Below are 25,966 nucleotides of genomic sequence, written 5' to 3'. Positions count from 1 at the left end.
ATTTGTAAAGATTTTGGAATACCCATATCTAAGATCTCTCATTATGTAATATATTCAAATGAAGGTATTCAAAAATCTGAAAATTCTGAAATCCAAAACCTTTTTGGTCCCAAGCATTTCAGATAATGAGAAACCTATTATTGTAAAAGGGAAAAGCTGAGGTTGGAGCAGTATTTAAGAATACTCAATAACGTTTACTTTAGGCCTGAACTAGTGTGTCAAGCATCTATAGAATAAATAATGTATACAATACAAACCTGCTTCTCTCTGTTACCTCCACATTGCTGTTCTGTGGCATTCAATCTGAGATTCTGGCCTGACCACCCCAGGTTTGGAGAGATGAAGACGATAGCTCTATTTCTTGGGGATGGACAAGAAGCTTCAAGTGCCACTGTATTGACACATTTCTGCAAATAAGTGCTCATCGTTTTGACTTTTCTGCTCCCTCCTCTCCCTTCTCTAAAGGATAACATTTTCTGCTGGGGGAGATCACGCCCAAGCTGTAAGCTGAAACTTTTCGTCTTTGCAGGTGAGAGGCACAGCTTATTGCTCTCGCTCCAAGGCAGCAGCCTCTTGCCTGGACTTGTTGCAAGTGAACTTTTATCCTTTTTCAAATAAAGACCTGCTCCTATGTGAAACCCACAAACATGGACCCTGCTCCTTCCACTCTCACAGGCCTGCCCTGAGGCACTGAAGAGCAACACAATAGTCGCTGCATGACTTCATCTTGCCTTCGTCTTTTTCTTGATGATATTCATGCACTTGAAGTATCTGTCAGACATGCTGTTTATTGCTTTTGCTTCTGTCATCTTTTAAAATTTCTTTGCCATCTTTCTGCAACCAGTGTAAGTAAGTATTTGATAGGTACATTTTCTATGGAGTCAATGTGAGCTGGAAGAAGAGCCACAACATAGCAACTATTGTCTGTTGACTGAAGCCCAGGACTCAGTCTGAGGAAGCAGACGACTACTGCTGGCTCTTTTTCTGATATACAACATCTGTATATAGATCACTGCCAATATGTTTTGGTTCAGAATATGGCTTGTAGGCATTCCTTTGCAAATGTAGCATATTTTGTATCTGTGGTCATCATCAAGTTCTAACTGCTTAGATGAAAGGTTTGAAACAGTTTAAAAAATGTAACCAGAGGGTTTTTAATAAGTTTCTGAAATCTTGGAAATAATATCTTGTTGTTTGTGAAGCCTACGTTCCATCAGTTGGCATTTCAAAATATGCAGATAAGTGACACATCAAAATCTTCAAGCTATCTGTATATTCCTGTCAGTATACCTTTTATTCTATGGTTGTGGATGGTGAGAAGTTTGCATCTCTTTAATGCCTGTGTACTAATGGGAACAGTTTGTGCTGTGGTTTCGTGGTTTGTCACTCTAAATCTTCTGACAGGCCAGAAGAATGGTAACAAATGCACTATCTATTATGAAGCTATTTGTGTCTTTTACCAGTTCTAAGTACAAAGCTAGAACTCCCACCATGACATTTTCTACCATCACATGATTTCCGTACAAGAACTACACATGTCGCTGCAATTCCCTCAAATAATGTGCATGAAAACATTGCCTCTCTCAGTTGCTCCAGCTATGCATGTAGTTGCTTTATGTGTTCTCAAAGGACTGTAAGAAAGGAGTCTGGGCTTTGTCAAGATTGCCAAAATGTTAAGAATCCTTCTTGCTGCTGCTCAGTCATTTAGTCGTCTCCCAGTCCACGCCAGAGCTCCCTGTCGGCCGTCACTGCCCCCAGTTCCTTCAAGGTTAACCCAGTCACTTCAAGGATACCGTCCATCCATCTTGCCCTTGGTCGGCCTCTCTTCCTTTTTCCTTCCATTTTCCCCAGCATCGTGATCTTTTCCAAGCTTTCCTGTCTCCTCATGATGTGGCCAAAATACTTTAGCTTTGCCTCTAATATCCTTCCCTCCAGTGAGCAGCCAGGCATTATTTTCTGGAGGATGGACTGGTTGGATCTTCTTGCAGTCCAAGGCACTCTCAGGATTTTCCTCCAGCACCAGAGTTCAAAAGTGTCTATCTTCCTTCTCTCAGCCTTCCTTATGGTCCAGCTCTCGCATTCATAGGTTACTATGGGGAATACCATTGCTTTCACTATGCGGACCTTCGTTGCCAGTGTGATGTCTCTGCTCTTCACTATTTTGTCGAGGTTGGCCATTGCTCTCTTCCCAAGAAGTAAACGTCTTCTGATTTCCTGGCTACAGTCTTCATCTGCAGAGATCTTCGTGCCTAGAAATATACAATCTGTCACTGCCTCCACGTTTTCTCCCTCTATTTGCCAGTTATCAATAGGCGTAGTTGCCATGATCTTGGTTTTCTTGACTTTTAACTGCAACCCAGCTTTTGCACTTTGTTCTTTCACCTTGGTGATAAGGCTCCTCAGCTCTTCCTCGCTTTCGACCATCAGAGTGGTATCATCTGCATACCTAAGGTTGTTAATGTTTCTTCCAGTAATTTTAACTCTGGCCCTGGATTCCTCAAGCCCCGCATGTCGCATGATGTGTTCTGCATACAAGTTGAATAGGGAGGGTGAAAGTATGCAGCCCTGCCGCACTCCTTTCCCAATCTTGAACCAGTCTGTTGTTCCGTGATCTGTTCTTATTGTGGCTACTTGGTCTTTATATACAGATTTCTCAGGAGACAGACAAGGCGACTTGGTATCCCCATACCAGTAAGTACATGCCATAGTTTATTATGATCCACACAGTCGAAGGCTTTATAATAGTCAATAAAGTAGAAGTAGATGTTTTTCTGAAACTTCCTGGCTTCCTCCATTATCCAGCGGATATTGGCAATTTGGTCTCTCGTTCCTCTGCCTTTTCTGAACCCAGCTTGGACATCTGGCAACTCTCACTCCATGTATTGCTGGAGTCTGCCTTGCAGGATCTTGAGCATTACCTTACTGGCATGGGAAATAAGTGCCACTGTACGGAAGTTTGAGCATTCTTTAGCGTTTCCCTTTTTTGGTATGGGGATATAAATTGATTTTTTCCAATCTGATGGCCAATCTTGTGTTTTCCATATTTGCTGGCATGTGGCATGCATCACCTTGTCAGCATCACCTTCCAAGATTTTAAACAGCTCAGCTGGGATCCCGTTGTCTCCTGCTGCCTTATTGTTAGCAATGCTTCTTAAGGCCCATTCAACCTCACTCTTCAGGATGTCTGGTTCTAATTCACTCACCACACCGTCAAAGCTATCCTCTATATTATTATCCTTCCTATACAGATCTTCTGTATATTCTTGCCACCTATTCTTGATCTCTTCAGCTTCTGTTAGATCCCTGCCAACAGTAGTCAAGAAGATATTCCTTCTTGACTACAGTGAATATCTTCTGTAGCCTACATTTTTAATGATAGCTAGAGTTTGGCAAAACTTTGAAGAAAGTTGAAATATAATTTCTCAAGAAATAGGAACTTATCTCCAAATTAATGGCAAATATTGCTAGCCTGATCCTTTCTGTGGTTTTTTGGCAATAGTGAGTTAGAAGGAATAGGTTTTTTTTTTGAAGTTTACCTACCCACATTTTAAGAGGTGTTTCTCTTACCTTTTTGCTTTTTTTTTTTAGCTAAATTTTAAAATAATTTTATTTTAAATAATTTTTTCCAACTAAGTTAAGCAACAAAAACAGTTTTCAAAAGGGAAAGCAGAGCTTTAAAATGTCTGGGACTGCAGCAGGCCATCCCTTCCTTTCTCTTGGATTCCCACCTTGCCACACATATCTGAGGGATAGCTGTACAGTACACCGCAAACAGACTTGTTCCAACCTAATGGGTTTTTGAAACATTTTTTGCTTCCTTTTCCCGTTATTTTTTTTCTCATGGTTGGTTAGGCTTACTGATCTGACTAGTTATACTGATAGACCAGGCAAGTCAGTTTCATTTATTGTGCCTGATACAAAGGCCTTAATGTAACTAACAAGCGGGTCTGCTGATCAAATGTGATAGGGTTGATATAAGCTGTTAAAAACAGTATTTGATAACTGGGGGCCCAGCCCTTTGACATGCTGTTCTAGCTTGGAGGGGATGCCCCTTTGAACCCTATCAAGTTTGATCAGCAGACCCGCTTGTTATTTAAGTTGAGGCCTTTGTATCAGGCATAATAAATGAAGCTGAGCTGCCTGGTGCATAGGGAAAACAGCATTACGTTGCTATACCTTTATCAGTATGCTTACTCAAATTGTAAATGAGTCTTCTATCTGTCTCCTCTGATCTTAACACTAATCCAGATCTTCAACATTACTTTGTGTTGTTCAGAAACTAAGACTTCCACATTTCTTGGTGGTTTTTCTTTCAGTTGGATGGTTGGTGCTCTTTGCCTTCCATGCAGAATATATGCAGAAGGGATTCAATAATAGTGGCCTTGTCCTCCTGTATTGTTTTAGCTAAAATTACCCACATTCCCATGAACTCATGACAGCTGTGCTACACCTGGTTATTGTTAGCTGTTGCTGATAAAAGATTTTGTAAGCATGGGATGATTAAAATCAAAGGAATGTGACTCTAGAGACGTGTTGTTAGTCTGCTTCTTAAGAGGAGAGGTTTGTGTACATTTTTGTGGACAGGATGATTGAGAATTTCCAAGCAGTGAGTATGAAACGTTTTTATCTTATTTTTATTGGACTTTTTATTTTATTTTTACTTACTGCTTTTAAGTTAGGAGCATGTAAGCATTACTGTATTATTAACGTGGTGGTCTTACACATGATACTATCTTCTCTCTGCATCCTAAAATATTTGCTTCACATTTTGCTGTTGTTCAGTGGGAAAATTTCCCTCCTGATATGGCTGGTACCAAGCCATTTTGAAATGACTTTTTGAGAAGTGACTGAAAAGACACATGGCTATGGTATCAATTTGAATTTAGTGTGACTGAAATGGATTTCAGTGCAATTTATTATTTTGGCTTTTTAATATCTAAGCCTTTATGCATAGGGATTTCACATGAAAAACTAGTGAGTTTCTCTTAGCCACATCAGCATTTGATTTGTGACCACTTTGACTGGCCCATGAACTTCAACATGAACTAGAACAAATCCAATGATTGTGCTTTTCTGTCACTATGAAGAGGTCAAAGGCACAGTGAAAGAGCCACAAGCACAGCATACAAAAGGTCTTGGAATAAATCCCTGGTATATCTGGGTATGTCTGTGGAAGAATGATGTCTGAAATGCTAAAGAAATGTTTCCAGTTATTGTAGAGTATACTGGGCTGGATGAAGCAGAGCTGTCAGACTCAATGCAGGGGGGGGGAAAAGACTTGAAGTTCCTTAAATCAGTGACATAACTTGAATGTTGATAGTAGACTTCACGGAAATGCTCTTTGCTAGACAAGCCTTCAGTAGCAGCATTTGTTTGTTCGCTTCCTTTCAAGAAAAGCTGAATCTTCAAAACCTTCAGAAGAAATGGGATTTAGAAACATGATTGGATAGTCTTCTTTAAAGCTATGCCAATATAGTGTTACCTGCAGAAAGTAAAATCTCGCTATTTGCCAGTCATAAAGCCAGCCTGTGAACTGCACAAAATTCAGTATAAAGGACTGAATGAAAAAAAAAGATAGTGAGGACCACCAGACTACTATCACAACACCTGTGCTTTGTTTATCTGAATTGGTAGGCAGGCTGGTGATCTTGGTTGTTTATTATGTTTTGTAAAATTTAAATGGCAGAATTTAGTGTCTTAGTATTATGTTCTCATAGCAGTAGTTTGCCTGTTAACAATAATTAGTCTCATTTTTATCTGTATATGAAACAATCAGAAGCAATTTGGACATCAAGTTAAAAGATGCAGTGGTTGCACATCATTGCTAATGCCCTAGTATTTTATGATCTTATAATTCCTGGAAAACTTTTTGTTTTCCAAATTAGACAGTCAGTGTTTATAGTTTCATAAACCCAAATCAGAAAGAGTGGGTAGGACAAGAAGAAATAATTTTCCAGGGCCATGGCATTAGTTAGCTACCTTAAATACTGCAGGCAGATTTCATCCTATTATCTGATCTCTTTATTAAAGCTTGAAAGGTTGAGATGTTAACAGAGAGAAACCGTGTTTTGTAATCACTGGTGACTGTTTTGAAGTGGTAGCACCTAGCAAGAGCAGACTGACATAATAGGAACCTACATGAACCTCAGGAAAGAGCACATATAAAATTGGGAATGAAATTAAGAATTATATTGATACACGGCATTGTTGGTCAAAACTCATTTCATCTAGAATCAAAAAAAAATTTGTTTGCCAAAAATGCTTCTTACTGACAAATTTATCCCATCTCTGCAAGTCTTGTTTTATTTCATTCCAGGTCTTAGCATAATTCTCTTGAAATATTGTGGAGGTTTTTTATAACACTGTAATACTTAAATATTTCAACTTTTTTCAACCATCAATTCGGTTTACCTTATTTTCTCATACTCTTGGTAATCATAATCTTTTGTGTATTAATTTTAAACTAAACCACATCTCAACAATCCTCTAAAATTTTAGGAACACATCCATACTATCTACAGAGTTTTCAAACACAAAGTTTGTGTCATCTGCAAAGGCTCTCAAGTTAAGTCTTTTTTTAAAAAAAAAAAACCCCAAAAAACCCCCCCAACTAAGCCCTTTAATCCTCTCTTCTTGTCTTATGGCTCTGTTTAACACGTCAAAAGCCAAAATAATCAACAGAGGAGAGAGGGGATAACTTTGCTTTGTTCTTTTTTTGTATTTTACATTGATTTGTTAATTTTCCATTGACCAGAATATGTGCTGTTTGTGTAATATACATGCTTCTAAATGATTTTATGTTAGCGGTGTTTTTATAACATGGTCGTTTTTTAACTGTTTCTTAATTTTGTGACATTTGTGTCTTGCTCTGATTTATATTTCATTTTAATCTATATTGTGAGTTGCCTGGGGTCCCATACTCAGAGAAAAGTGAACTATAAATAAAATAGTAAATATATCCTGAGACAGGTGTAGGAGTTTCCAGAAGGAAGAAGGTATAGATCAGTGCTTCTCAGGCTATTTTATGTGGGGGATTGGCATTTGTTTTCCCCAGTATGCCAGGGATTGGTACCACATGCATGCCAATTGGCTACAGTTGCTTCTTCCTTCCCTGGAAGTTCTCCAAAGAGTGCAGCAGATGGCTCAGGGACTGGCACTGGACCAAGGGACACCATTTTGAAAAATACTGGAGTAGACCATAATTCAGTCTATGGCTTTCACTGTTTTGGTTCTCCTGCACACACATCATAGAAGTCTAGCAGAGCTTTACAAACTGTGTGTCGTGACACATTAATGTGTTGGCTGCAGTGCGTCAGTATGTCGCACAAATATAGTGAGAGATGACAAAAATCTTGAAAATGTATGTTATTCTCATATATATGTGTATGCGTGTGAAAGGTTTTCATGAGATATGTTGTGCCCCATACATTTTGGTGTTATAATTTATGTAGAGTCTGTATCACTTCTAAGGAATTGGTTTAACATTCAGTTTCCTAATAAAACTGAATTAATGTGTTGTGAAAGAATGCCTGTCTAAAAAGTGTATTACCAACATGAAATGTTTGGAAAATTCTGGCCTAGAGCTTTGCGTGATTGATTTGGTCAGCTTTTGCTTGTTGTCATACCTTTCTCCTTTGATTAACAGAGGCTTGTTTTAATTTCAGAGGTAAACATGCATAGAACAGAACTCTAATCAGCCTTTTCCCTCAGGTGCCTGCATTATTTTTTTCTGGTAACTTTATGTAACAGAAAATAAACTTGACTTCATTACGACAGTCATATCCGCAAGGGATATGTTTGTGTACTTCATGTGGATATACCATAACCATGGATATCAACCTATTGAAAATAAGGACATCTGACACAGGAATATCATAGGGTCATGCTAGAAGACATAGAAAATGCATAGAGAGGGCATATTTTGTCAGACATGGATAAATGAAACTGTAGATACTGGTTTCCTCAGATAGGGGATCATGTTGCACTTCACAATCGATCTGAGGATCCCTCTAATTTAGAAAGGAAAAAGTGGAATAGAAATTGTGCTGCCGCTTTTGTTGCTAATGAAAACATTAATAAGTAAAGGAACAGGATTTTATCTTATGGGAAGACCTCTATTCATCTTAAGATTCAAGTGAAGGAAGTGCAAAAGATTTGTCTAAGTCAGAAGAAATGACTGTGGGACCTTTTAAGTTACACAGTTATAGACCTATAATCCCACTTTAACTGCCATGGCTATATTCTGTGAATTCCTGAGGTTTTATAATTTGGGGAGGCATACCGCGCTATAGCTGAGCATGATAAAGACCCCTCCATATCTGCAAATCTCAAGTTTTCATAGGATGTTGCCACAGCAGCTAAAGTGCTTATAGTTGTGTCGTGTCAAAGGGCCACATGAAGTGAAGCATAATACAGTAGAACTGTTGATATAGATGCCTTTAAAGAAGGGCACACTTTCTCTGTTTTGTATTTATTTAAAAATGCTTGCTTGAAAACCCCATGCTATTACTTTCCGACTTGGCTTTTGCTGCTGTTTTGTAAGAGTTTGGATTAATCTCTAATAGACTTTGTGTTAAATTTCTTGACATGTTTTTGTTAGCTCTTTTCTTCCAGGAAATTGAAATTTTGGTCTAGAAGGGGTCTAGGCGTTATAAGCTTGAGTTTGGATATCTGTTATAAATGCTATAAGCAATTCAAGCAGGCTCTTTCCTTTCAACCCCAAACCAGTCTGGCAGTACTCCTTTCACCTGTCATTTAAAGGTGGGTGGGATATAGGGAGTGAAAGATAATGAAAAATATGTTTTACATTCAGAAGTCCCAAGGTTTAATTCTTGGCAACCTCTATTTAAAAAATCCTAGCTTGTAGCTCTGAGAAGGAAACCAGGTAGGTAATACAACACAGCTTCAAGGGAACTGTTTTTCTTTTTCTTCTTTCACCTTGGTATTCTTTCTCTGAGCATTGACCTTTTTTTCACCTGATGGGAGGGTAGGACAAATTATGATGTATATTATGGCATAATGATAATTTGATGCTGATTAGCCTGTGTTCTTTTGAACTTAACACTTCAAAGCAGTTGTAGGAAAAAAACCCACTTCTAATTGGAATTACTTAATTTAACTAGGCCCCATGTCTGCGTATTTGTGTGTTTAGCATTTGGCATCAGGGATACTTTACCTGGCTGAAGTCCTTCTGTAACTGCTTTAAAATATCGCATATGTCATATAAGTAGTTTGGAATCTGAGACTGAAGAGGTGTGTGTATGTTTTTGCCTTCATGTAATTGATTTAACATTACTATAGTACAACGCCACCACAGTTTCACTTACCTATGCTCCAGAGAAAATATCCCCCCCCCCCAAAAAAAAAGTGTTTCTGGGCTTCTCTAAGTTCTCCTATGTGATTCTGTGATACTATGCTTGGGCTTCTATCCCAAATACATAGGGTTCACTATTATCCACAGGAGATTGTATTGTGCAATTGTTTGGATGGCATTCCATAGAACAGTTGTTGTTCCAGTTCATCTCAGTCAGCCTCACAAACCCATTTTTGCAGCTACAACTGCCCATAGCACTTGTTCATTCCTGGTTTGAATGCCTGGCTGGGTTCTATCAGTCAGAGCAGAGCTTTTGCAAAAGTGCTCTCTTTCTTTCTTCTCTGAATTGCGTGAGTGAACTGTTAACATCAGAATCTAGTGAACTAATTTAGCTGCCACCTTCGCTGCCCATTACAGGCAGTCCCTTCGTTACAGACAAGATCGGTTCTGTAGGTATGTTCTTAAATTGAATTTGTTTGTGAGTCAGAACAGGTACATTTTGTAAGTGTAACATCAACCAAAAATATATAGTTAGCTTTGGATAGCATAGGGAAAGGTTAACACCCCTGTGGTATTTGTTTTGCTGTCTGTGACCCTGTCCAGAAGATTTGACCTCACTTTCTGTCCCTGTGATAATTAGATTTTGAAGAAATTGGCTTGTTGTTGAAATAAGAATTACTGAGAAACCTTGAGTTAAGACACCTTTTCCCCATGATCATTCTTTTAGGAGTGAATTTCCCTTCCTAGGGATAGATTTCTCTCACTTCCTTTTATCTCACCCGTGTTCTTAACTATGAGTTAGAATCACAGAATAATAGAGTTGGAAGAGACCACATGGGCCATCTAGTCCACCCCCCTGCCATGCAGGAAAAACTCAAAGTATCCTTGACAGATGGCTATCTAGCCTCTGTTTAAAAGTTTCGAAGGAAGGATATTCCAGCACACCACAAGGCAGAGAGTTCCACTATTCAACAGCTCGTATGGTCAGGAAGTTTTTCCATATGTTCAGGTGGAATCTCCTTTCCTGTGATTTGAACCCATTGTTCTGAGTCCTAGTTTCAAGGGCAGCAGAAAACAAGCCTGCACCCTCTTCCTTAAGACACCCTTTCACATATTTATACATGGCTATCATGTCTCCGGCGCTCCATGCAGTCATGCCGGCCACATGACCTTGGAGGTGTCTACGGACAACACTAGCTCTTTGGCTTAGAAATGGAAATGAGCACCAACCTCCAGAGTCGAACACGACTGGACTTAATGTCAGGGGAAACGTTACCTTTACTATCATGTCTCTTCTCAACCTTCTCTACTGCAAGCTAAACATGCCCAGTTCTTTAAGATGCTCCTCATAGAGCATGGTTTCTAGACCTTTTATCATTTTAGTCATCCTCTTCTGGACACCTTCTAGCATGTCAATATCTCTTTTGAACTGTAGTGCCCAAAACTGGACACAGTATTCCAGGTGAGGTCTAAACAAAGCAGAATACAAAGGCACCATGACTTCCCTCGATCTAGACCAGGGGTCCCCAAACTTTTTAAACAAGGGGCCAGTTCACTGTCCCTCAGAACATGGAGGGCCGGACTATAGTTTGTTTGTTTTTTTAAAAAAAACTATGAACAAATACCTATGCACACTGCACATATCTTATTTTGAGGTAAAAAGCACAGCAAAGCACCCCTGATAGATGGCCACCCTGCCTCAATGTTAATAATAACAATAATAAAATAATGAAGAGGGTTGGAAGAAACCCCTTTGGGACATTTAGTCCAACCCTCTTCTGCCATAACAATAACAACAACAACAACAACAACAGAGTTCCGGTTATCTGTAGCCTCTGCCTCCCTCTCCTCCGCACCTCCTCCTGGGGCAGCCAGTGGAAAGGAGCTCGGCGAGAGCTCAATAGAGGGAGAATGACATTTCTCTCCCTCTTCCTCCACTAAGAGATGATTAGAAATATGCTCCCGGTTTCTAAGCCATGCCATTGGCAATACACTCAGCAGTAGCAATATACTCCGGATTTTATGCCAGGACTCCTGGCTTTAGCAAAGGGAAGAAACGCTCTCCCTTCACTGAGGCTTGCAGTCCTGGGATAAATCCTGAGCATATGGCTAATCAGCAGTAGCAATATACTCCGGATTATATGCCAGGACTCCTGGCTTTAGCAAAGGGAAGAAACGCTCTCCCTTCACTAAGGCTTGCAGTCCTGGGATAAATCCTGAGCATATGGCTAATCAGCAGTACCACTATACTCCGGATTTTATGCCAGGACTCCTGGCTTTAGCAAAGGGAAGAAACGCTCTCCCTTCACTAAGGCTTGCAGTCCTGGGATAAATCCTGAGCATATGGCTAATCAGCAGTAGCAATATACTCCGGATTTTATGCCAGGACTCCTGGCTTTAGCAAAGGGAAGAAACGCTCTCCCTTCACTGAGGCTTGCAGTCCTGGGATAAATCCTGAGCATATGGCTAATCAGCAGTAGCAATATACTCCGGATTATATGCCAGGACTCCTGGCTTTAGCAAAGGGAAGAAACGCTCTCCCTTCACTAAGGCTTGCAGTCCTGGGATAAATCCTGAGCATATGGCTAATCAGCAGTAGCACTATACTCCGGATTTTATGCCAGGACTCCTGGCTTTAGCAAAGGGAAGAAACGCTCTCCCTTCACTAAGGCTTGCAGTCCTGGGATAAATCCTGAGCATATGGCTAATCAGCAGTAGCAATATACTCCGGATTTTATGCCAGGACTCCTGGCTTTAGCAAAGGGAAGAAACGCTCTCCCTTCACTAAGGCTTGCAGTCCTGGGATAAATCCTGAGCATATGGCTAATCAGCAGTAGCAATATACTCCGGATTTTATGCCAGGACTCCTGGCTTTAGCAAAGGGAAGAAACGCTCTCCCTTCACTAAGGCTTGCAGTCCTGGGATAAATCCTGAGCATATGGCTAATCAGCAGTACCACTATACTCCGGATTTTATGCCAGGACTCCTGGCTTTAGCAAAGGGAAGAAACGCTCTCCCTTCACTAAGGCTTGCAGTCCTGGGATAAATCCTGAGCATATGGCTAATCAGCAGTAGCAATATACTCCGGATTTTATGCCAGGACTCCTGGCTTTAGCAAAGGGAAGAAACGCTCTCCCTTCACTGAGGCTTGCAGTCCTGGGATAAATCCTGAGCATATGGCTAATCAGCAGTAGCAATATACTCCGGATTATATGCCAGGACTCCTGGCTTTAGCAAAGGGAAGAAACGCTCTCCCTTCACTAAGGCTTGCAGTCCTGGGATAAATCCTGAGCATATGGCTAATCAGCAGTAGCACTATACTCCGGATTTTATGCCAGGACTCCTGGCTTTAGCAAAGGGAAGAAACGCTCTCCCTTCACTAAGGCTTGCAGTCCTGGGATAAATCCTGAGCATATGGCTAATCAGCAGTAGCAATATACTCCGGATTTTATGCCAGGACTCCTGGCTTTAGCAAAGGGAAGAAACGCTCTCCCTTCACTAAGGCTTGCAGTCCTGGGATAAATCCTGAGCATATGGCTAATCAGCAGTAGCAATATACTCCGGATTTTATGCCAGGACTCCTGGCTTTAGCAAAGGGAAGAAACGCTCTCCCTTCACTAAGGCTTGCAGTCCTGGGATAAATCCTGAGCATATGGCTAATCAGCAGTAGCAATATACTCCGGATTTTATGCCAGGACTCCTGGCTTTAGCAAAGGGAAGAAACGCTCTCCCTTCACTAAGGCTTGCAGTCCTGGGATAAATCCTGAGCATATGGCTAATCAGCAGTAGCAATATACTCCGGATTTTATGCCAGGACTCCTGGCTTTAGCAAAGGGAAGAAACGCTCTCCCTTCACTAAGGCTTGCAGTCCTGGGATAAATCCTGAGCATATGGCTAATCAGCAGTAGCAATATACTCCGGATTTTATGCCAGGACTCCTGGCTTTAGCAAAGGGAAGAAACGCTCTCCCTTCACTAAGGCTTGCAGTCCTGGGATAAATCCTGAGCATATGGCTAATCAGCAGTAGCACTATACTCCGGATTTTATGCCAGGACTCCTGGCTTTAGCAAAGGGAAGAAACGCTCTCCCTTCACTAAGGCTTGCAGTCCTGGGATAAATCCTGAGCATATGGCTAATCAGCAGTAGCACTATACTCCGGATTTTATCCCAAGTCTCCTGGCCTTAGCGAAGGGAAGAAACACTTTCTCTCCACTAAGGCTTGCAGTCCTGGGATAAATCCTGAGCATATGGCTAAACAGCGTATTGCAAAACCCCTTAATAATTAAAAATTAATTGAATAATAATTAAAATATCTTTTGAGTGGCATAAAGGCAGAAAGGCAAGGCTCCTCCAAGATTTGTACAGGGAGAGGAAGAAGCCAGAAGAGGCTCAAAGACTCCTGCAGCAAAGTGGCGGGAATGGAGGAAAGGCAAGGCTCCTCCAAGACTCGTGTGGGGAGCAGGGGAAGCCAGGAGAGGCTCAAAGTCTCCTGCAGCAGAAAAGTGGCGGGAAAGGCAAGGCTCCAAGGCTTGTGCAGGGAGAGTGGGAAGCCAGGGAAGTTGCGTATAGCAGAAAAGTGGCGGGAAAGGCAGAAACGCAAGGCTCCAAGGCTTGTGCAAGGAGTGGACAAGACAGGAAAGGCTGTAAAGCAGCGCGGGCCGGACTGATGGCCCCGGGGGGCCGCATGTGGCGCGCGGGCCGTAGTTTGGGGACCCCTGATCTAGACACTATGCTCCCTTTGCAACCCAAAATCCCATTGGCTCTTTAGCTGCTGCATCACACTGTTGGCTCATGTTCAACTTGTTGTCCACGAAAACTCCAAGATCTTTTTCACGTGGACTGTTGTTGAGCCAGGCAACACCCATCCTGTATCTTTGCATTTCATTTTTTTTCTGCCTAAATGTAGTATCTTACATTTGTCCTTGAAATTCATCTTGTTAGTTTTGGCCCAGCTTTCTAATCTGTTAAGGTCATTTTTGAATTCTGTCCTCTGGAGTATTAACTATCCCTCCTAATTTGGTGTCATCTGTAAACTTGATTAGCACGCCCTCTAAACCTTCATCCAAGTCATTAATAAAGATGTTGAACAGAACTGGACCCAGGACAGAACCCTGTGGCACTCCACTAGTTACTTCTTTTCAAGATGAAGAGGAACCATTGGTGAGCACTCTTTGGACTTGGTCACAGATCCGCCTAATAGTAGCATTGCCTTGCCCACATTTGACTAGTTTACTTGCAAGAAGGTCATGGGGAACTTTCGAAGGCTTTACTGAAATATAGATGCTGTATCTACAGCATTCCCTGCATCTACTAAGCTTGTGAATCTATAGAAAAAAGAGATAAGATTAGTCTGGTATGACTTGTTTTTGAGAAATCCATGTTGACTTTTATTAATCTCCGCATTCCTTTCTAAGTGATTGCAGACTGCCTCCTTAATGATCTGCTCCAGAATCTTTTGATGTCAGGCTGACTGGATGGTAATGGTTTGGGTCCTCTTTTTTCCCCTTCTTGAAGATAGGGACAACATTTGCCCTCCTCCAGTCTGCTGCAACTTCTCCTGTTCTCCAAGAATTCTCAAATATGATTGCCAGTAGTCCTGAAATGACTTCTGCTAGTTCCTTCAATACTCTTGGATGTAGTTCATCTGGCCCTGGAGGACATAATTCATTTAGAGTTGTTTGTAAGTCAGATATTTGTAACTTAAGGACTGCCTGTTCAGTAGAGTCTCACTTATCTAACATAAACGGACCGGTAGAATGTTGGATAAGCAAATATGTTGAATAATAAGGAGAGATTAAGGAAAAGCCTATTAAACATCAAATTAGGTTATGATTTTACAAATTAAGCACCAAAACATCATGTTATACAACAAATTTGACAGAAAAAGTAGTTCAATACATAGTAATGCTATGTAGTAATTACTGTATTTACAAATTTAGCACCAAAATATCAAAATGTATTGAAAACATTGACTACAAAAATGCGCTGGATGATCCAGAATGTTGAATAAGCGAGTGTTGGATAAGTGAGACTCTACTGTAGTTTATTTGCCCTCCTTCTCTTTGTTCAGTGGTGAGGTCTGTACTCAAAGAAAAAGGGCAAGCAGCCAGAGGGGGTCCTGGCATACAGATAATTTTTTGTGTAGCAGGGTTCCAAAGATCTGGAGCCTGTGAAGTTTGTTAGTTTCATCTTTTGGTCTAAATGGGATGTTGAAACTCAGTTTTGCTTTCTGCGAGGACTTTTGTAGGGAGGTGTTGGTGTGAGAACAAACATGCCTGTCCTCCCTCTCCCTCCTCCTCCCCTCCTCTTCCGCCCTGCAATCTTGCTTTGATTGATGTTCAGCAAAAGCAACTTTGCCACCAGAGCTATTCATGAGGTTCCTTGAGCCAGAGCCACCCACTTACAACCTCACTGTGTTCTTAGTGTCTTCTATGATTTTATTCTGCAAACATCTTTACACACGTTTGCCTCCTCTTGAACTTCCTGGCGTAGCTTGTGCCTCTTGAATGTTCCTTGGCAGCGTGATCCCTGGGCACCCCCTCACAGTTCTGGGTCTGTTTGTGTGCATGCGGAGGAGAGCAATCCAGCAAGAGCCGATGAATAAGAGAGTGTTGGAAGCCATGTGCGGACAGCAGCAGCAGCAGCTCCCCCTCCCTTCATCCCTCCCCTTTCCTTTGGCTAGCTGCTGTGATTCTGATCTCCTTATTTGGCAACATGATTCCCAAAGAAGGGGTGGGGTGGGTGAAAGGGGAGGGGGAGCAAAAGAGGCTGCATGACATCACAAGGCTGAGGGAGCAGCAGACAAGAAGTTACTTCTTTTTTAAAAAAACCGACACCCTTGAGCCAACTTGTTGTCGACAGTTTCTTTAAAAGGAGATGTGTGTACTGGAGACCTTTGTTGTGCTCTGTTTGGGAAGCCTCTCAGCCGAAGGAGACACCTCTCTGTTCTCAGCCTTGCATGAGCAGCTGATGGTGCTGCTGCGGAATATGTTGTTGCAAAACACTCAGCTGTTCTGGGGGAGCGAAGGGGAGAGAGGGAAAAGGAAATACTGGCAGGCGCTCTTTCCAGGCCTGCTTATACAACTTAGCTGCAGAGAGGGATTTGGCTCCTGCACACATCAGCAAGGGATGTTTCTGAAACCTGCAAGGAATACTTGGATCATCCAGAGCCATAGAGATGGGACTTCAGCTAGTCCAACCGCCCATCATGCTCACATCTGCTGCCAAGATGGCTGTCTAACCACTACTTAGAAACCTCCAATGTAGGATAGTCTACCACCTTCTAAGGTAGCCTATTCTATTGTTTGTTGTTGGGAAGTTCTTCTGCTTTGTTCAAATTGTGCAATATATTTTATTTGGACTGCTCAAGTATCACAAAAATAGTATGTCCTAGAAGTTCTCCTATGGCTTGGATGCTAAGAAGCACTCAAGGAAGAATAATTACTCAATCTACAATCCCTCACGTTTCTAGAAAAACTCTCATGACGGTCAATGAATCTTCCAGAATGGGTTAGCCAATAGCTGCTGGGGTGTTGAAAACTGAGCATGACATGGATGTAAACCAAGTTCAGGATTTGAAGCAGTTCCTCCTTGCTCTCTCAGTCAGCTCTATTCAAGAGGTCCTCGTGACCTCTGAGGATGCCTGCTATAGATATGGGTGAAACATCAGGAGAGAATGCTTCTGGAACATGGCTATACAACCCAGAAAACTCACAGCAACCCAGTTCTCTTGACTGTCAGGAAGTGCTTCTCAGGGGACTTGTTCAGTTGCAGGGGAGAGGAGAGATCAGAAAAGCCCCTCTTGCCCTTCCAACAGAATTTTCTTAATTGTTTTCCAATATATCAATGTGTTTGGGTGATGCTTTTGATTCAACCTACTATTCTCTGTTTTGCTTCATGTGTCCAAAAATTGATGGCGGACTTCTTTCTTAAGATGAATTAGAAGCTGGGCATTCACATGTAAAGCAACTTCCATTGTGAACTTAAATTTGGGGAACCTACCCAGTACTTCTTGTGGATTTTGTGGCAGTCTTCACTCATCTGTGGGTCTGGGACTAAAACAAGGAGTTGAGCCTATCTCAGGAGTGAGCTATAGATCAAAACAATTGTTTCTACCTGGCCCATTTTGAGACATGGGAGTATTTCTGGCATTGCACTCAATTAGGAATGGTGCCGAAATATCACTGCTAACAGTGTAGTGATTCTAGAAGTGTGTTGACATGTACATCATTGTTTGCTTACTTGGTAACTCGCATCTAAATACGAGAATTGACTGTACTTAAAATACATAAAATTACAGGTTCTGTGAAAACTTTACCTCTGGTGTAATTGATCTGTATTGATAATTGCACTTTATATATTTTATTCTTCAAGAGAAAGAAATATATAAATGATATAGCCCTATGTATCTGAGTTTCTTTATACTATTGTCTAAAATGTGGACACTGGGTCTTCATTTTTCCGTTAGAGGTATTTTAAGACTGAATCCCTTGTATTCTTAAGACTGTTCAAATTATAATGACACATCAAATACATCATTTTATTGATTCCGATGATTCTCCCTAACACAGGAGTAAGCAAAGTGAGACCAGCATTAGTTTTGTAGTCCTAAACCATGCTTTTGCAAGTTAGAAAAGGGATGCTTCTCCTGGAAGCCTCCAAGAGCGGTGATTCACTTTTCAATTATATTGTAAGACTGTCTTGTCTAAAATTAAAATGTGCTGTACAAATATTTCAAAAAGTTTTCTGAAATTTGGTGGCAAAGTTAAGGCAGTCCCTACGTTACAAACAAGATAGGTTCTGTAGGTTCATTTTTAAGTTGAATTTGTATATTACTCAGAACAAGTGCATTTTTAAGAGTAACTCCAGCAATCTATTTACCTATCTATCTAGAGAGCAAGTTTTGGATAGCATAGGGAAGGGTTAACAACCCCGAGGTGCTTGTTTTGCTATCTGTGCCCTATTCAGAAGACTTTATCTCACTTTCTGTACTTGTAATAATTGGATTTTGAAAAATGTGGCTTGTTAGAGAAAAAAGGATTGATGATGAAGCTTCAGTAGAGACACATTTTCCCTATGATAACTCTTTCAGGAGTGAATTTCCTTACCTGGGATATATTTCTCTCACTCCCTGTTGTTTTACCTCCATTCTTAACTATGAGTTGTTTGTAAGTCAGATGTTTGTAATAGGGTGACTGCCTGTAGTAGGCTCAATGATAAGAATAAGGAAGATTCTTACTCATCCAAATAACCACAGATTTCTCTATCTCGGGGGTTCTCAAACTTTTTCAGCCACTGAGACCTTTTTGCAGCAAAAATTTTAATGGAGCCCCAATAAATGTTTATATAATGTATGATATATTTTATGATATATAATGTATATATATCAGGCATGGGTAAACTTTTTTGATGCATTGTGTTTTAAAATGTGACAGACGGGCTGGGCCAGTGGCAGATGTATGGAGAGTGTTTGTGTGAACTCATTGAAAAAAAAAACCCGAACAAAAACCTATGCACACTGTACATATCTCATTTGTAGTGCCAAAAAAAGGAAAAGAAAGAAAGGAAGAACAATACAATATTTAAAATGAAGAACAATTTTAACCAACATAAACTCAACAGTATTTCAGTGGAAGACCCCATGGACCATCTAGTCCAACCCCCTTCTGCTATGCAGGAAAAGCACAATCAAAGCACCCAGCCTTTGTCAAAATAGTAATAGTAATAGGAGCAACCCCAGGGACCATCCAGTCCAACGCCGGGAGGCGGGGGGGGGGGGGAGCACAACCAAAGAATCCCCTGCCTTGGGAGTGTGGTGAAATCTCCTCCTTTGGAGAATAAAAGCCCAAATGGTCATTTGTTGGGAGTGATTTTATGTTCCTGCATGTCAGGGAGTTGGTCTGAATAGCCCTTGTGGTCTCTTCCAAATCTATGATTTTGTTTTAAAACAAATTGTTACTGTGAATCAGTTCTCCCATTCAAAAGGATTGCAATTGGAAACTTTGTATTGAAAATATTTTTAAAACAAGTCAGTACAAAGCTGCAAATATGTTTACACACTTCAATATCCTATTTGTTATTATTATCCTGCCTGCCACCAGAAAATAGGTGAATTTTAAACAAAACTCCCTTATTAAAGTTGAGAAAAAAACGTTAAAACTTGCTAAAAACACAATCTGAACTGAGATTGCAAATGATACATATCTGGGGAATAAATTTAATTTCAGGTTGCAGAAAGTATTAAAATAGCGTGTGAATGAGGTCCACTGTTTAAATAGTAAGTGCCCACTTGTTTCTACTGAGTGTCCAAAAGCCAACATTGGGTGTTCATTTGGACACATTACTGTTACTTTAAAAAATGCCTTGGGAATCAGGAAACAGTGTCTAAACAAGCATGAAGGTTTTACTGAGAAAAATTAGAAACTGTGTTGGGATGAGAACCAATTATTATTGGAAAAATTTCCCCTTCCCTATCCCACCAGCTGCTAAGAACTAATCAAACTGCTTTTTAAATAGTTTTTTCTACAGAATGGCAGAAGCTAGAAAATTGCTTTAAATAACATTTTAAAAATATATTGAGGTTCCTTACTATCAGATTCTAGACCCATTTGATGCCATGTGGTGTATTTGCAGTCATGTGGGGAGTAATCATGTTAGCCTTGGGCTTCAGTGGAAAAGTTTTGGTTGAACTGAAACTTGTGGTTTATGTCTAAGAGAACACTACCTTTGAAAACACACAGGTCTAAAATATGTATAATAGAAGGCATTCACAGTTACAAAATACTAAAACTAAACATCGTTTTCTGTATTGGTTTCCAGCTACTAAAAACTCTCTCTTTGATGTATGTGTATACAATTCAGTCACCTTTCTATGTGTGATTCTTTCCAAACTTGATATAAGGAATATGTTCTTGATTGTAAACAGAGCACAGAAAACACGATAATCCCTTAACTATAATTTATGCCTATAAATTTGCTACTATGGGAGAAGCACGCGTGCACACACAGACACACACACACACATCTCTTCAATTATTCGTATCATGACGTATATTCCAATCCCAGAGAAAATTCCAGTGTATCTATATAGGGAATATTCAGATCCAGAAAACACAAATAAATGGCACTAAACACTAAAGAATTTTTTTTACAAGAAGTGTATCTTTTCTTTATGAATCATGGGATATTTTCCTACTTTTATAAATCCCAACCTATGAAAGACATTGCAGACGTTCCCTAATGGGTCCAGCCTACTGACAACCAGAATACTTCACTTTAGTTTCTCTGCATCAAGGTTTGCCTCTAAAATGCCGTAGGACATTATTACACGTCAGTATGTTATGTTGGTTGGGACCAGATGGCAAAAAAGTGTGTTGTGTGTATTGAAAGGAAACTGGAAATGGCAAGTAGCTGAAAGTTATGTAGGTGACAGTATCTAGAGCAGTTGTGGACAACTGTACTGAAGGTGGGGGCTAATTTTCACCTGCCACACAATCCTGACAGGTTTTTCAGACCATAAATGGTATAATTTCACTTCTAGTTTCATTTGCAGCTCATCCCCCCAGCGAGAAAATAATAGCATGATATTTGAGTGTGATTTTGCATGGAGATGGACAAAACCAACCAAAGCCCAAAGCCTTTGAACTTTGAGGTTCTCCTGGTAGACCTGCAGGCAAAATGCAACCCATAGGTGATACTTTGGCCACCGTCCTCCCAAAAAGACTATCTTGTAGGTCTACTTTTATATACTTTTTGTAAGAGAAAATGCATCTGAACCATGTCCCATCCTGGTATATGAAGAGTTTTTCTGCTTCTGCAACTTTGCCTTCCTATTTTTTAAAATACAAAATGCATAATGCAGGCAGTTTACTTTTTAGTTCTGCCTTTTCCACAAGTCTCTGTAAGTGAACCTTCTCTGTATGCTTCTGCTCTAACGATTGAGGCTGTGTGTTTGTTTTAGAATTATGATACCATCAATGGCAGTTTGATTAATCGGCCACTTTTTGCTTGCTTTCAGGTTAACGAGTTGCCATTTGGGGCTCAGAGTCAGAGCCCAGGGCAGCCATCACAATAGCGTCCAACAGCTGGAACGCCAGCGGCAGCCCCGGGGAGGGGCGAGAAGATGGACAGGACGGTATGGACAAGAGTCTGGACAATGATGCCGAAGGAGTGTGGAGTCCAGACATTGAACAGAGCTTCCAGGAGGCGCTGGCAATATATCCGCCTTGTGGCCGGCGGAAGATTATCCTCTCGGATGAGGGCAAAATGTATGGTGAGTGAGACCAGGCCATGTTACAGCATTCAATCAGGATCTAGACATGCTCGGACGATGATGCATTGAATATTCCAGTTGTGATCAATTGGAATATTTATTTATTATTTACTGAAGTATGCCCTGATACCATACCTTTCCTCTAAGTTGTTTATGGTGATGTACATAGTACTTTTCCACTTTCCCCATTTACCTTTCAGTTCCTATGAAAGATGGGTTAAGCTAAGAATGCATCACCATTTCAAACTCATGCAGTGAAATTTATGGCAGAGTTAGGATTTCAAGCTTGGTCTCCTAAGTCCAAATCCTAGGCCACTTAAAGCATACTTTTACACTTTTTAAAGGTTTAGTGGAAGGGAGGTAGTTTGAATGGTCTGTAAAACTCAGCTGGTCTGAGCTGGTCTGAGCTGGAAATTTACCTACAGGAAGAATTGAAAGGAAAATGAAATACGAGAACGCAGAAGGAAGAAAGAAGAGTGGAAGTCCATCTCCCCCAACCAACCCCTCCCCCCACTTTAGATAGGGACCCAATCCGGGAGTCGAATTTTGACCCCCATCCCCATTTTTCCCCTAGCCTCTCCTTGTCCTCTCCCAATCCAGAACCCTACCTTGACCCACATGAGATATCCCTCCACATCCCCTAAACGCATGATAGGGCTACCCTTTTTTTCCTACTCCTTACCCCTCCCATACCCACTTACCTCGACCTTCCCACCCCAACCGTTCCTTTAGATAGACTAATGCAATAATGGAAAATTTCTTAATAAAGATTATCACGGAAAAACTCAGCAATAGACATTGGCCTCGTTGAATAAGAAGACATGCTCTGACATACTGTTTGGAATACTTAGAGTGGGTATTTGTACAAATAGGAGAAGAAGCTACAATATTGTTGTAGCTTGTCTATGAGTAATTTTTGCCAATGTACTCTATGAAATTTATCATGATGAAGATGATATCAACCAATCTTTCTGTATCTGAGGGTTGGATCTTGGGTGCTTTTGCCTCTCTGTTTGTCTGTCTATTTTCGATGATTAAAAAGTTGGTTGAAATAGCCATCCATTTACCATATTTGTCCATATTAACACACTGGATCCCTCCAACTTCTGGCTACTGAGATCCAGATGTGGGAGTGGGATTTTACTTTTTATGAACATTTGAAGTTTAAAATATGTACTTCTGAAACACAGACATGAAGGGCAAAAAAAAAAAACAGGTTTTGCTCCTGGCACTTCAGTCTGTTCATTTTAGTGGCTTGACCTTTGCTGTATTTTATCTCCCTGATGACTTAGAGTGATAGTGAAAGAAATGAACTACCTGAAATGGGTGGCAGTAAGAAAAGATGAAATGTTTGTGGGATTGGCCATCTTGAATAAAGAACTCTAGGGTAGCATTGAACTCTTCTTCCTTAGATGGGTGACTCAGATGTCTTTCATACTTCCCTCACTCTGTATATCCCTCCCACCCCCTTATGCCTCACCTCTCCCTTCCCTCCCACTCTTCTCTCTGCCTGGCTTGACTGACTGGTTTGGTAAGTTCATTCCTGTCAAGGAGAGATTGATTTTAGTCTGCTTGAGGATCCCACATGCCTGCCTTCAGGCATTAAAGGTGGTGTAGCTGGCCTCTTATACAGGTCATAAACAAAACACTCAAGGTTTGCTCATTGCCACCTTTCTTGTGTTCACTTCTGTCAAATGTCACAATATGACCTGAATCTATGGCTTTCTTGTTTGCTGTATCTAGAGAGGCTGAGGTTTCTGTTTTGTATTTATTCTTCCTAGGTATAATTCCCCAAATGGGACTTTCTTCTGAGAAAACATGTGTGGGATTGTGGTGTAAAATAGTTTCCATTAGGATAGCATCTCCTATCTCTGTATATCAAATGTGTCCTAATTAAGTCAGCAACATCACCAATTATAGCCTTTGCTTACCTTCTCAATTAGGGTATTTATATTTTGCCCTAGTGGAATACTTTGCTTATTCATTCATTGAAACGTATTTACTATAGGATATTAATCTATTGAAAGTCATGTTATTTTCCATTTTTATGAATATGTTATGTTGTAGATTTTAACTGTCATGGTTTTATAAGCCATGAGTTAATATGTCATCTGGTTCCAATATAAGGGAGCCAACATGATGTAATGCAGTGGTTCTCAACCTGTGGGTCTCCAGATGTTTTGGCCTTCAACTCCCAGAAATCCTAACAGCTGGTAAACTGGCTGGGATTTCTGGGAGTTGTAAACCAAAACACCTGGCGATCCACAGGTTGAGAACCACTGATGTAGTGGGTTGAGCATTGGAGTATGGCTCTGGGGTCCAGGGGTTCAAATCCCCATCCAGCCATGGAAACCCACAGGGTGATCTTGGGGAAGTCACACTCTCTCAGCCTCAGAGGACGGACAAGGCAAACCAATCTGGACAAAACCACATGATAGGTCTGTTTTAAGTTTATCATAACTCAAAAATAACTTGAAGGCAACAACAATCCAATAATATGGCAACAATTAGCTTGAAATCCCCACCCCACAGTACTATTAAAAATCTTAATACTGTGTGCTCCACCTGTGTAGTATATGACATAGGAACCATAGACTTACACAAGCTCACCATTCCAACATCAAATTCTTCAGGTGAGTCAGTCACACAGAATGTGCTCAAATTAATCTCTGGTATATTCTTGACATCACCATATACTATATATTGATTCGTCACTTGGAGTGGAGGGGAGAAGAAGAGGTAGTATTTTAGTAGTCTAATGACATTTGGAGGATTTCGTTATTCCAATCTATATAAGATAAGAAACTTAATCAAGGGCAAGATGGTCCCACCAGGTGAACAGAAGGGTGCTATTACACTTGGGAGGCTTAAATTATGACTTAAATGATAACCAACTTTGACCAAAAAAAGAAAAAACATGTTTTTTTTCTTAAATCAGACATGAGCAACTGCCAATAGCTGGGAATCTCCACTAACCTTTTTCTTGAATTTTATTCACGGGAGCACAATATTCTAATTTCAAAATGGATAGGGACAATTTTACCACATTTTGGAAGTGGGAGCAGGCAGATCTAAGCCTGGAAAAGGACCTTTTCTAATCAGGAAGTAAGCCAAAAGCCAAAGAGGTTTTTTTTTAAAGAAATAAAAAGGGTTTTAGAGGTATTAGGACCTGAAAAAATGGCATTGGGACCAACAGCCAGGTTTCATTTCCCCACCCCTGACTTAAAGCAACAGGCAATATGATCTCCCCAATCCCAACTTGTTTGGCATAGTCATGAATGCAGTGTTTGTTAACGAAGCAATGCATTCCCATGGAGACTGCACTCTGAGGTCACAAACAGAGGATGACATCACAAAAGGAACTCTAGCAAGAGCTCTTGAGTAGGAAGCAGCAACACAATGCCTGTTTACACAATTCACTCTGCAACAACAGGATACGGCTCTGATGAGCCTGGGCGGGCACTAAACCATACTGTGACAGGGAAAGAAATCCAGGGCAACAACACACTGAGGATTAGCTCGTTCAGAATCTGGCTATATAAAGTATGATAGCATCTGGATTTTTTATATTTAAGAAGTGGATCAGAGATGGGCTCTTATCCTCCAACACACACTTTTTAATTTGTTTAATTTTCATTCAGAAGAACAGAAATACAAACATACAAATAAATAGAAACAGGTTTTTTTGTAGTTACAAAAAGCAAGAACAATATCCCCCCCCTCCCGTGAAGAAACAAAACAACTGTTTTTCTTTATATATAAAACTAGACTATAACCAACAGAACTATATCTAAAACCTCATCCTAATCTATACAACTCACACTACAAAATATAAAAGGTAAAGGTTTTCCCCTGGCATTAAGTCTATTTGTGTCCTCTCTGGGGGTTGATGCTCATCTCCATTTCTAAACCGAAGAGCCAGCATTGACTGTAGATGTCTCCAAGGTCATGTGGCCGGCATGACTGCATGGAGCGTTACTACCTTCCCGCCCGAGCGGTACCTATTGATCTACTCACATTTGCATGTTTTTGAACTGCTAGGTTGGCAGAAGCTGGAGCTAACAGCGGGAGCTCATCCCACTCCACGGGTTCAGACTACTGACTTTTTGGTCAGCAAGTTCAGCAACTCAGCAGTTTAATCCGCTGTGTCACCAGGAGCTCCACAAAATATATACTAAACATATAACAACAAGAACTACTCTCCAAACATCAAACTCATTGCTTGTTGATTTTTACTCCTTACTTTCCGCTCTTACAATATCTTTGTATATCCACCCTTCTACTTTTAATAATACTGTTCTAAATCAGAAATCCAATAGCTGAATTTTGTCCCCATCTTTGCTGTAGGAAAATCTTTCTTAAAATTAGTCAAGGATTTCTCC

The 25,966-nt window shown here is 40.6% G+C and overlaps 1 protein-coding gene across 3 annotated transcripts in view; it reads left to right on the top strand.

The window, feature by feature from the left end:
• The window catches only part of tead3 (TEA domain transcription factor 3), a 100,661-nt gene that overhangs the window by 36,558 nt on the left and 38,137 nt on the right, over positions 1-25,966 (top strand). For all 3 annotated transcript variants that reach the window (XM_008109787.3, XM_008109788.3, XM_008109789.3), the window contains exon 2: positions 21,330-21,584. In XM_008109787.3, coding sequence (XP_008107994.1) covers positions 21,449-21,584 — 136 coding nt within the window. In that variant the 5' untranslated portion in view covers positions 21,330-21,448. The remainder of the gene's footprint in view (positions 1-21,329; positions 21,585-25,966) is intronic.

Source organism: Anolis carolinensis, chromosome 4, assembly GCF_035594765.1.
Source record: "Anolis carolinensis isolate JA03-04 chromosome 4, rAnoCar3.1.pri, whole genome shotgun sequence".
Lineage (NCBI taxonomy): Eukaryota > Metazoa > Chordata > Lepidosauria > Squamata > Dactyloidae > Anolis > Anolis carolinensis.
The sequence above is the reverse complement of the archived record's forward strand: the minus strand, read 5'-3'. Positions and strand labels throughout refer to the sequence as shown.